Source organism: Panthera onca, chromosome B3 (assembly GCF_046562875.1).
Source record: "Panthera onca isolate mPanOnc1 chromosome B3, mPanOnc1 haplotype 2, whole genome shotgun sequence".
Classification (NCBI taxonomy): Eukaryota; Metazoa; Chordata; class Mammalia; order Carnivora; family Felidae; genus Panthera; species Panthera onca.
Genome location: NC_138344.1, coordinates 33673318 through 33686499, shown reverse-complemented (window position 1 = coordinate 33686499; position 13182 = coordinate 33673318). Strand labels below are relative to the sequence as shown.

General features: G+C 36.3%; 1 protein-coding gene across 11 annotated transcripts in view; it reads right to left on the bottom strand.

Annotated features, from left to right (window-relative positions):
- The window catches only part of MYO9A (myosin IXA), a 282129-nt gene that overhangs the window by 236733 nt on the left and 32214 nt on the right, over positions 1–13182 (bottom strand). For all 11 annotated transcript variants that reach the window (XM_078448833.2, XM_078448830.2, XM_078448837.2 and 8 more), the window contains one exon: positions 1078–1988. In XM_078448833.2, coding sequence (XP_078304959.2) covers positions 1078–1917 — 840 coding nt within the window. In that variant the 5' untranslated portion in view covers positions 1918–1988. The remainder of the gene's footprint in view (positions 1–1077; positions 1989–13182) is intronic.

Below are 13182 nucleotides of genomic sequence, written 5' to 3'. Positions count from 1 at the left end.
TGACACATACAACCTGGATGAATCTTGAAATAATTATACCAAGAGAAGTCAAACATAAAAGAGTACATGGTATATGATTCCATTTACACAAAATTACAGAAATCACAAACTAATCTATAGTGTAAGTGTGTAAGTGGTTTCTTACACTATACTTATACTTTGTGAATCACAAAGAAACTTTGGCAATAATGGATGTATTCGGTATCTTGACTGTGACAGTGGCTTAATTAGTATATATACATGTCAAATTTTATCGAATTGTACATTTCCAATATGTGCAGTTTGCTGTATCCCAGTTATACCTCACAAAATCTCTTTTAAAAAATAGGTAATATTGGGGCGCCTGGGTGGCTCAGTTGGTTGGGCAACCAACTTCAGCTCAGGTCATGAACTCACGGTTCATGGGTTCAAGCCTGGCGTCGGGCTCTGTGCTGACAGCCCAGCCTGGAGCCTGCGTCAGATTCTGGGTCTCCTTCTCTCTCTGCCCCTCCCCCACTCGTGCTCTGTTTCTCTCTGTCTCAAAAATAAACATAAAAAAATTTTTTTAATAAAAAAATAGGTAATACTACCTTTTCCTTTCAACTCTAAAACAAAAAGTGTATTCTTTTTCCTTTCTACCTTTGGTACTATTACTTCTAAAACATTATAGAACTAAAACTTTTTTTCCCATATTCTCTACATTTTCAAAACTGAACCCTTAGAATTCAATACTAGGCACACATGTTAAAGTTGCAAAGATACAAATAGATTGATGAGAATATTTTCCCCAACACCTAATTCCACAACCCAATTACAGACAGGAGTCCTGTGCTGGCTATTTCCCTTTACAGGGGGATACATACGACTCCAATCATCTCTTACTTCATCACTATGACCCAAAAACACCTTTGAAAAATATACTGCCACTGTCATACCCTTTAATCTTCCACGCTGCCTTTTTTGCTTTCCCGTCTTCCAGTTTTCCTTGGTAACTAAAAATGATATCTATACTTGTGGTTTCATTACATTTTCTCACATTTACAAAAAATTTTTTCAAAGACATGTTTAAAAGTAAGAAAAGTATTTCTACACACTTACCTCAAGTACTGGTCCAGCTCCAAGAATAATTTGTTCCACTCCACTGGCAAATCCTTTCTGACTGAGTGCAGTAAGGTGGTGTATAAGAAAGTTTGTGCTTTGAGTCTTCCCAGAACCACTCTCTCCTGAAATCACAATGCACTGATTCTTTTTGCGCTGAAGCATGGCATGATAAGCTACATCAGCCACAGCATAAATGTGGGGCTCCAGTTTTCCCAATTGGTGGTTATCATACATTTTGACATATTTGGGATTATAAATAGGAAGAAACTTGAATGGGTTAATAACTATTAGAATACTGCCAACATAGGTATAAATTTTTTCATGCTTAAAGCGATTTCGTAGGTTTTCTAAGAGAGTTTTCTCATTCAAATCAGGTAAGCTACATAAATCATCAAAGTCTTTTTGTTGAGGCTGTGGAAGAAAACCCCGCTCCATCATCCTACGACGTTCTTCTGTTACCCGTAGCCATGACTGCAGACTACCATAATGGATTGATCCGTCAAGGTTTTTTTCTCTCAGAAGAAAGCGATAGTCCTCTCCACTCAGGCGATTTTCCAGAGCCATTCGGGGCCACAACATCATTCGCTGAACTGGACAGTCTGTTGGATTGAGTATCCATTCTTCTCCACCAAATTCCTTTACTTCTGCAAGAACATAACATTTTGTTTTGTCAAGATGAAGTCTGTTTATAAGAGAGTCAATCACCTCAGCAGCTGTGGAGTTTTTTCTGGCAGGAATTGGACAGTAGATAGTCCCTTCTGAAATTGTCCCAGGATATATATGTAACGTATGTTCATTATCCTCAAAGCGTCGTCTTCCTCCATCATTTATATTCATATTGGATCCTGTCCCATCAGCATGGATAGTATGTGTCCAAGACCCTGCAAACCATTTTCATGGCAAAAGAACTGTAACATAAAAGATGTGAAACATTTAGAAATCATATAAACAATCTTTACCTTCTGATGCTCAAGAAAGGCTTAAATCATGTTGATTACATCTTTTAGAACATAAGATCCTAATTCTTAGTCTAGAAAGTCTTGAAAACAGTCTCATTGAGACCACGTAATATTACATTTTATTGCCCAAATCTGGACACTTTCTCCAAAAGCAACTTACCAAAGATTTTTCCATGTTTTAGCATACTAATAATGCAAAATCCAGAGTGCAAATAAAAATTATTTTGTACTCTATCTCAAATGTTTCCAAAGTACCTGAGATTAGAGTCAAGTTCTTTCTTTATATTTAAAGAGACTTGCCAAAGACTAGATTAAAAAGGGCAGAATAATCATACAGATCACCCTGCACCCAAAAGCTCTTATGGATAAAGCAAAAACACAAAACAATGCCATCAATGAAGCCAAATTTTTGTGAAATTAAAAACAGTAAGAAGATGATATTAACAACACAGGAAATAATAGGTGTTGGAGAGGATCTGGAGAAAGGGGAACGCTCTAACACTGTTGGTGGGAATACAAACTGGTGCAGTCACTCTGGAAAACAGTATGGAAGTTCCTCAAAAAGTTAAAAATAGAACTTTGCTATGATCCAGCACTACTATTTACCCAAAGGATAAAAAAATACTAATTCAAAGGGATACATGCACCTCAATGTTTGCAGCAGCATTATCAGCAATAGCCAAATTATGGTAAGAGCCCAAATATCTATCAACTGATGAATGGATAAAGATGTGAGATACACACACACGCACGCACGCGCACACACACAATGGAATATTACTCGGCCATAAAAAAAGAATGAAATCTTGCCATTTCCAACAATGTGGATGGAACTAGTGTATTATGCTAAGTGAAATAAGTCAGAGAAAGACAAATACCATATGATTTCACTCATAAGTGGAATTTAAGAAACAAAACAAAGGAACATGTAGGGGAGAGAGGAAAACCAAGAAACAGACTCTAAACTATAGAGAATAGACTGATTGTTACCAGAAAACAGATGGGTGGGGAGGATGGATTAAATAGGTGATAGGAATCAAGGAGGACACTTGTGATAAGCACTAGGTATTGAACTGAATCACAAAAAGCTACACCTGAAATTAATACTATACTGTATGTTAACTAACTGGAATTTAAATAAAAGCTTGAAAAAAAACAGTAAGAAGATGAGATTAAATAAAAAAATCAAACTAGATGAAATTATAACTAAGAAAATATGAGAGAAACCTGCTATAGAATAGATATATTTTCAAGGACTTTTGGGCTCTCTCTCTACCTCTCCTAACAACAAAAAGATCCTGCCCCCGGCTCGCTGATAAAATTATATAGATGATACTATTATAACTGTTATTCAACCTTCCCTTTTCCTTCAAGGTTACCTTTTTATCTAACCTTATTTCATTTCTTACACGTATTCTGCATATCCTTCCAATATTCTCAAACCCCATATACATAACACCTCCAGAATGATTTCAACTTTGGCATCCCACTGAGAAAATAGCATTCTCCAACTCAAAATGTATCCCTATTTTCATCTCATCTTAGTTTTTCCATTCTAGTCTACAAAGAAAATATATCCCATGTCCTTTCCAGGGTTAACAAAACCTATTTCTTATCATCTCCATCAAACTTGCCCCATCAGAGAATCATCCTCACGTTACCACTTTCCTTTTTTATTTCATCCTTTAACATACAAAGATGCTGTTATTTTTTTAAAATACCTTCAGTTACTTCTCTCTCATAATATTATATATTTGTAAAAGTTCTCAAATGAAGAAACTCTGTTTTGTTTTTTCCTAGATGACCTTTCAAACACAGAGAATATTATGGAACATATAAAAAGCAGTCATATAGCTACCATCGAATTCAACAAGTTTGAAAACTGCTGTAATTACTCCAGATCAGTTTACAAACAACATATTAGAGATAAAGCTCCTTCTTTTGCTCTGCAGAGAGAACCACTGTCCTGTTTCTATATTTTTATTACACATGTGGGTCTCCATGAATTATAGATAGTACTGTTTCACTCTTTTAGGCTTTAAAAAAATGGTGTCATACCATACTTAATTGTCTGCATCTCACGTTAACATTGTCTTTTCTATTTATAAGTGCTGATACATGTAAAAGTTCATTAACTGCCAAATAATATGCCAATTAATGTTTATTAATTGTTACAAATGTACTGGGGTGGGGGGGGATGTAGATATTGGGGGAGAGTATGTATGTATGGGGGGATGTTGGGGGGGGTCTGGATCTTCTGTTCAAATTTGCTGTGAACCTAACCTAAAACTGCTCTTAAAAGCAAGGTCTTTGTTTTTAAATCCCATTGGATGATTTATACCACAATTTATCAATCCACTGTCCTTCTAGTGAACACTTGGAATGTTTCCAATATTACACTATTAAAACAATGCTGCAGATCTCATACATGTCTCTTCGTATGTCTTTCCTAGAATTTCTCTGGGCTTTACACCTAGAATTGTTGGGTTTTAAGCACATTCAACTTTACTAGATATTAACAAAACACTCTCCAAAGTAGTTGTACCAACTATTTCACAGCAGGTGTAGGAAGGGCTCAAGTTTCTCTGCCTCCTTACCAATAAAAGTATTGTCAGACTTGAGTTTCTGCCAGTATAAGTGTAAAAACGTATCTCATTACTTTAATTTGCATTTCCCTGTTTACTAGAATGAGGATGAGCAACACTTACCATTTGCCATTTGGACTATGTTGCTTATTCATTTCTGTTTTTTGAGTTGTCTTTTCTTTATTGGTTTAAATGAGTTTTTCATATAGCCTGGATACTAATCAATTTTCAGTTAAATGTGTGATAATTATCTCCTACCTATTAGTGCCTTAGCTTTCTATTTTATTCACAATGCCTTTTGTCATAGAGTTTTTAATAGTCAAATTTATCAATCCTTTACAGGTTATGATTTGTTTCTTTTTTAGTAAATTACAGTAACAACAATTGTAGTTAACTCTTATTGTGTGTTTATTTATACCAGTCATTTTTCTAAGCATTTCACATTTTATTTCTCACAATTCCTGAGGGCTGTTTTTACCATTATCATCCTCATTTTACAAATGAGAAAACAAGAAAGATTACATAACTTGCCCAAAGTCATAACTAGCATGTGATAAAGTTGATATTTGAAGCTGTTAGTCTGGCTCTAAAACCTACATGGCATTATCTCCTGGCATAGTTTTTAAAAATCCCTCCTCATCCTGAAGACATAAAGTTATCCATCCTGCATTTTCTTCGAAAAGGCCTAAGGTTTTTCTTTTCTCATTTATGTACTTAATCCATACAGAATTTATTTCCATAGCGCTCTTATTTTCATGCCAAATCAGATTAGCAATTTAATCAGCACCTCAATGAAGAGTCCAATCTCTCCCTTGATTTATAATGCCACCTCTGTCATGTAGCTAATTCCATATAAATATCAAGGTGTTCTGGGCTCTGTATTCTCTTCCAGTAGTCTATCTGTCCATCCCTGAATCTATCTTAATTACTATAGCTCTATAATAAGTTTTGATGGAAGGCATATCATTTCAATTTGTTCTTCTTTAATGTTACTTTGACTCTTTAACATAAGAATTTTAAGATCAGCATGTCCACTACCACGAAAAAAAAAAAACCTTCTGACATTTTTTGATGTTTATTTTTTTGAGAGAGAGAGCACGCACATGCACAAGCTGGGGAGAGGCAGAGAGAGGGAGACACAGAATCTGAAGCAGGGGCTCCAGGCTCCGTGCTGACAGCAGAGAGCTCGACATGGGACTGGAACTCATGAACTGTGAGATCACGACCTAAGCTAAAATCAGACACTTAACCGACTGAGACACCCAGGCACCCCCAAAACCTTCTGATATTTTGACTGACATTACACTGATTTCATAGAGTAATACTGGGAAAACAGACATCCTATTGACTTCCCTTTCATGAAAATCACGCTGTTATTTTTTTTACGCTAGCTTTCACTTCTAAAGTTTGTCATTTTCATATCCACCTGATCTTTTTTCTACCTTAAGTGTCATAACTGGGTTTTTTTGCTTTGTTTGGCTTATTTTAGAAAGAGAAAGAGCGTAAGTGGGGGAGAGGGGTAAAGGAGGAGAGACAGAATTCCAAGCAGACTTCACACTCAGCACAGAGCCTGAATCAGGGCTCAATCCCACAACCCTGGAATCATAACCTGAGCCAAAATCAAGTCAGATGCTCAACCGAGCACCCCCCCCCCATTGCCCCCATAATTGTTTTTTGTTTTTTTTTTTTAACATTTATTTATTTTTGAGACAGAGAGAGACAGAGCATGAACGGGGGAGGGTCAGAGAGAGGGAGACACAGAATCCGAAACAGGCCCCAGGCTCCAAGCTGTCAGCACAGAGCCCGATGCGGGGCTCGAACTCATGGACCGCAAGATCGTGACCCGAGCCGAAGTCGGCCGCTTAACCGACTGAGCCACCCAGGCGCCCCATAATTGTTTTAATTTAAGGGATATTACTCACTCATCTTCTTGAAAATACTAAATATAAGATTTTATTTTTTTCAGTGAAGCATTTTAATGTCATCCAGAGTAAACTGCTCTTCAGATTTATTTCATATCATTCTCGGCACTAGATGGCTAATTTGTTTGAAAATTTAGATGTACGGGTGTACTTTCTGATGGAAATTTTTTTTTGTTTTTCATATAAACATTTACTGAGAACCTACTATTTACTACTTTGTTTTAATATAACCACAATACCATTAATCACACCTTTAAAAATTAACAATTTTTAATATTACTGGTCAATGTTCAATTTCCCATTATCTCATAAATGTTTCTTACCAGCGGTCTGTTCAAATCAGAAGATATGTCCTACACTCAAAGAAACTCAAACCTCAGCTTCTGTACCTGCAAGGTCCCAGCCACAGCCCTACTCACTGCTTTGTGTTCTACTGCCTTTCTGAAACATAGGAATGTTTACCTTTTCTGCACCCCATTTATATCAACTTGATTTTTCTTTTTGCTTCATCAGTCATAGCTTTGTGTTTGGAAAAGAGGGTTAGCCTCAAAATATCACTAACAAATACATCTTGACAGCAAGCCATTAGCGTTTATCAAAATCATCTGGGCAATGTTTTAAAAATATACATTTCTAAGCCCAATAATGGTTCTGAGATTGGGAAATCTAGGCACTTCTGTTGCTGCTGGTCCAAAAAATAGTATTTGACAATCAATGGTTTATGTTTCCACTCTCCACTCCTTTACCACTCTTCCCACATAGCAAGCTCTGCCAATATTCTTTGAAAATGTCACCAATTACCATAAAGTTGCCAAATCCAACGGCCTCTTCTGAATCCTCATCTTAACACGGCACTCTATAGCATTTGACTAAGAAAGCCATCTTCTCATTCTTGAAACTGCCCTCACATGATAATTATTTTTCTTGTAATCTTCCTGATAGGCTCACTCTTTTTCTGATTCACTCTCAGAGCTTCTTGTCCATGACCTCAATTTCAAAAAAAAAATAACAACAACAACAAAAAAATCTCCCAGTTTCTGGTCTCAACCCAGTGCTCTTCTATCTAAATGACTTTATCTAATCCACTGTCTGTAATTTATACCACTACCTGTTATCAATGGATGCTTCTGCACTACAATGACAGTGACCATATGGTCCACAAAGCCAAAAATGTTTACTATATGGCCCTTAAATGAAACAGGTTGGGGTGCCTGGATGGCTCAGTCGGTTGAGCAACCAACTGTTGGTTTCAGCTCAGGTTGTGATCTCACAGTTTATGAGATTGAGCCCCGCATCAGGCTCCATACTGACAGCATGGAGACTGCTTGGGATTCTCTCTCTCTGCCCCTCCCCCAAGCTCGCTCTCAAAAATATATAAATAAACTTAAAAAAAAAAAAAAGTTTGCCAACTTCTATTCTAGGCTAACCCCTAAAAAAATTAGAAAAAAGGTATAACTTCCCAACTAACACTGTGAAAAAAATGGAATGATTAAAAAATAATCAATTCAAAGGAAGGCAAAAAGGAAGGGGGTCCTGGGTGGAGTCAGAACAGATGGAACAAATGGAAAGCAAACTAAATGTATCAATAACTACATTAAATGGAAATGCTCCACTTAAAAGAAAAAGATTACCAAGAGATTTTTAAAATCCAACTATATTGTTTTTAATAAACACACATTTATGATCTGATCAAGATCTGAAAGTTTAAAAAAATTCCATATACCATCTAAATTCTAGACAAAAAAAAAAAGTCAGTACAATCAAAATAACATCAAGCAAAATAAAAAAAGAAAGTTGAGTTAAATATCTCTTAGGTCCCTTTTAGCCCTTACATACTGTAATTCTAGGTTTAGGCCTGAAATGAAGGTCTCTGGATATTACTGGGGACTCTGAAAAGTAGGAAGTAAGAAGTTAAGGAAGAAGTGGGAGAAGACAGATTGGCAAGTAAATTAGCAGACATTGGTCAAATCTGCTATAAAGAAAAAAGGGAGAAGTATGAGTGAATCATTTGTTAGGGGGCTTGGGAGCACATCTTTATGGTTATAAATAGAATCAAGTAGAGAAGCAGAAACTGAAAACTTAAGAAAATGAAGGTCTATCTGATGAGCCAAGGTTCTTCAATAAGACAAACTAAATGAGAATGAGATTTAGGTCAAAGATGGACAGGTGCATCTCTCAGAAAGTAAAAACATACTCTTTTCTTTTCCTTAAAGAATTTAAAGAAAAAAAAAGATTGAGAAAAAGCTTTTTAGGTAAGATGTGACAAATGTGCATGTTAGCTCATCTTCACAACTAGATAGCACATAGGAGCCCAGTTTTACTTATAGTAGGTCAATGCCAAGTAAAAGCCAAATTGAGTGCTGAAAGAAAATACATTTTGTAATATTTCAACTAAAGAAAAGGTGATGGAATAAATTAGTTATCAGATGACACACTATAGATAGGTACATGGACAGCTAACCGGTTTCATCTGTGCAGTAGGTCATCCGGCCCTTCTAATGAAAGTACAGTACTGCATTTGCCTTTGAAGAACTACTACCCCTCCCTTGCCATTTGACACAGCACACTTTGAATAGACCAACCTCATCCCCTAGCTAGGGGAGGAAGGGTGGTATTAGTCATGACCCAGACCCAGCTAATCAGTTATTCCATTCCCCCTGGCAACAGAGGCTGCTCATAGAGATTCCATATTGGAACTTTGCTGCATTTTCTTTTCTGCTGGGCTGGTTATCCAGAAATATGTAAATCTAAAACTGTTTGCAGCCATCTTTCCTGAATGCACAGAAGTCCTTACCCAGTAAAAGAAAATGAACAAATACATACAGCAAAACCTAATCAACATTGTTTGGGCTACTGGAGCTAGCTGTGCCTCAAATAAACACCACCACTGAACTTCCTTAAGTGTGACAATCAATTCCCTTTTACCCTGAGCTACTTTGAGCTGGGTTTCTGTTCTCTGCAATCAAAGGAACTCACTTTAATAGGTAACACTTCAGTGCAATACCCTTTCACAATTTAGGTATCTCTTGTTATCCAAATTACTGATATCTAAAAATGTCACAGTCTAGGGGCATTTGAATGGCTCAGTTGGTCAAGCATCCAATTTCGGCTCAAGTCAGGATCTCACAGTTTGTGAGTTTGAGCCCGCATCAGGCTCTGTGTGGATAGTGCAGAGCCTGAAGCACATGTGGAGTTCTGTGTCTCCCTCTCTCTCTGCCCCTCCCCTGCTCACACTGTGTCTCTCTCAAAAGTAAACATTAAAAAAAAAATTTAAATAGGGGCGCCTGGGTGGCTCAGTCCGTTAATTATCTGACTTCAGCTCAGGTCATGACCTCGCAGTTCGTGAGTTCGAGTCCCATGTCAGGCTCTGTGCTGACAGCTCGGAGCCTGGAGCTTGCTTCAGATTCTGTGTCCCTCTCTCTCTCTCTCTGCCCCTTCCCCGTGTGTGCTCTGTCTCTGTCTCTCTCTCAAAAATAAATAAACATTGAAAAAAATTTTTTTAATTTAAATTTCACAGTCTAAGCTCCGGAACCAAATATATTTGAATAAACTTTTAGGTGCTTACTTCACAATCATGCTATTTGCTATCCAAACTTGGGGAACCAAATAGATTCAAATAGGGCAGCACCCCCTGACATCCAAATTCCCTATCCAAACTAAAGATTGGGTAAAACAGATTTAGATGGTGAATGATACCTATAATGCCAGTCATGCAAAAGAAACATGGCAAGGGATGTATAATATGATGTCAACTGAAAAAACTTAAAATATAAAACTATATATAAAGGCATATATATATTAAATAAGGACAAATATATATTAGACTTTTGAGTAATCTTCAAAATTCCTTTTTATAGTTTTCATCAAAAATAAGTTTGATGTGCATTACCTCATTTGAGTTGAACAGGAAATCTCTGAGACAGGTAACAAGTTAATACCTGTCAAATTAGAAAATTAAGGCTTACAGAGCAAAAAAGTCTATGTAAATTTACCTTATGATAAAGATAGCATTTCAAACCAGCAGATAAAAAGAGTATGGATAAATGACTGATTGAGAGAATAAAATAACTTATATTATGCATATAAAGAATTAAGAACTTTACTGGCACTTATGGAACAATTACACATAGCTGTACCAGTTATAAATAAAATTATTTAATATGTTTTTTCCCTATCCCAAAGTAATATTTCAAAAGTATATGCTAACAGAGGGAAACAATGCGGTCAGACAGTTGCTGTGGTCAGTAGGGTGTGGTTCAGAATAGGCCAGCTTATGCTGTTATTCAGTGGTCTGAGAAGAAACTAATTATAGAGGAAAACTGCGGTGAAGAATGAAAATAGGGAATACAGAGCTTCCTTTAAATTAGAAGTTCATTTAAAAAAAAGAAGTAACTAAAGATTTTTAATGTCATATTTTGCATCTGTGTACTAATAAAATTTAATTTTCAAAAAATTTTTATAGCTGCTTTTACTTCTTTACCAAGTTCTCAAGGACATTTTCCAAGAAGAAAAAAAAGAAGTATCCTTTCTCTTTATATTTACTTTATCACAGGGATCTACAAATGAATGTTAGTAAGATCATACACTAACATTCAGTAACATGAGAAGAATGAAATCAGGCAAATTCATATCTAAAAAATAAAAATCTAGCTTCACTACAGAGAAAATAACTCAAAGCAAAAATCTCACCAGTAGATATTAAAAGGAGAACATTCTACTATCAAGGCAGGGTCCATTCGAGAAAACAATACTGATTTGTATACAGTTGTAAATGTCATGGGGAGAAAGCTATTAAATATTTTGAGTTTATTTTAGAAAAATAATTTGGAGGAAGTGTTCAAGAGCTAATATTCATGTTAAAATTAAGTATTTTAGTACTTAAAACTGAATTTACAAGTAAATACGTAACTTAATTAAAAAAACTGAATTTACAAGTAAATACATAACTTACTTAAATATGTAAATATTTATATTTTTAAACTTTGCCAACTATGTGTTTTATAATACTCTTTTTTTTCAAAAGTCTCTACTCTTTTTACAAACCCATTTCCTCCTCTTCCTGGGCACACAGCTAGACTGCATTTCCCAACCTTCCTTGCAGTTAATTATATGGGACCATGCAACTGAATCCTTGGCCAATGGTAAGTGGGCAGGGGTGATGTCCTTTCAGGCTGAGCCAATAAGAGCCCCTAAATAAAGGGGGTGGGAGGGCCTGCCTTTCCTTGTCTACTAGAAAATGGAAAGGATCCAGGGGAAAGCTCTAAAGTCCTATGGGATACAGAGCCACTAGATGGAAGAACCCTGATCCCAAATGACCACACAAAGAACACCCACCATCACCCCATCCTCACCCATCTACATTGGACTATGATGGAAAAAGAAATAAAATTTTATTGTGTAGAATCACTGATATTTGGAGGCTGTTTAGTAATAGCAGTTAGTCTACCCTGACTAACGCATTACTAAAGAAATGTTCTAACTTCCCCCATAAGGAAATTCTTCAATATCCAATCCAACAATAAGTACTATTGGTCTGCCAGTAAAATATATCCCGAATCTAACCATTTTTGCCATTCCCATCTATACCACCTAGTTCAAGCCCCTTATCATTCTCTCATCTGAATTAGTGAAAGAGTGTGATATGCCTGTATCCATTGCTCCACTACAGTCTAGTTTACACCTAACAGGGGAGTCAACCCTTCTTAAAGGTAAATCAGATCACGTCACTCTCTTACCAAAACTTTCAATGTCTCTCCATAACACAATTGAATAAAACTGTAACCTCTTACTGTAGCCTAACTTCATCTTTCCCTCACTCTACTCCACCTCTACCCTCACTGGTCTTTTTTTGAATTTAAGCTTATTCCTGCTTTAGGACCTTTACACTTCTTTCCTGCCCCCTCTACCTGGACCTTCTTTCATTCACTGAGGTGTCTGCTCAAATGCCAACTCCTCAGAGAGGATTTTCTTTCCTAACCTATGTAAAATAACCCCTTTTCCCTGCTATATTCTCCTTGTCCTGATCTATTTTTAATCATAGAACTTGATACACTACCTAGAATTATATTACTATTTATTTGTTTTTTTGTCTATTGGAAGACTTCCCCACTAAAACGTTTTTGTCTTTTTCTTCATAGGTATCCACAGCTCAAAAATATATTTGTTAAAGAAATAAATCCACATACGCATTAATTCATGTGTTTTAGAAATCATTTTTACTGCTTAAGGCAGTCATTTTATTAATAGTTTGTTTTCCCTTTTTCCTACCTTCTCATCTATTTTCATCTATATACACCACTTTATTTAACTTCCTGTAAGAGCTGTTCTCAACAATATCTGGCCTTAAAAATGAGCAAGCAGGAGCACCTAGCTGGCTCAGTTGGTAGAACAGGAGACTCTTGATCTCGGGGCTGTAAGTTCAAGCCCCACGTTGGGTATAGAGATTACTTAAAAAATAAAATATTTAATAAATAAATAAAATTTAAAAATTTAAATGAGTATCAAATTTCTTTCCTAAGGAGTTAATCAATGTTGCTGATAGAGTAAGTGTGCCTAGTAATATATGTAGAAGGTGGCTCTTGGGGCACCTGGGTGGCTCAGTCAGTTGACCATCCTACTTTGGCTCAAGTCATGATC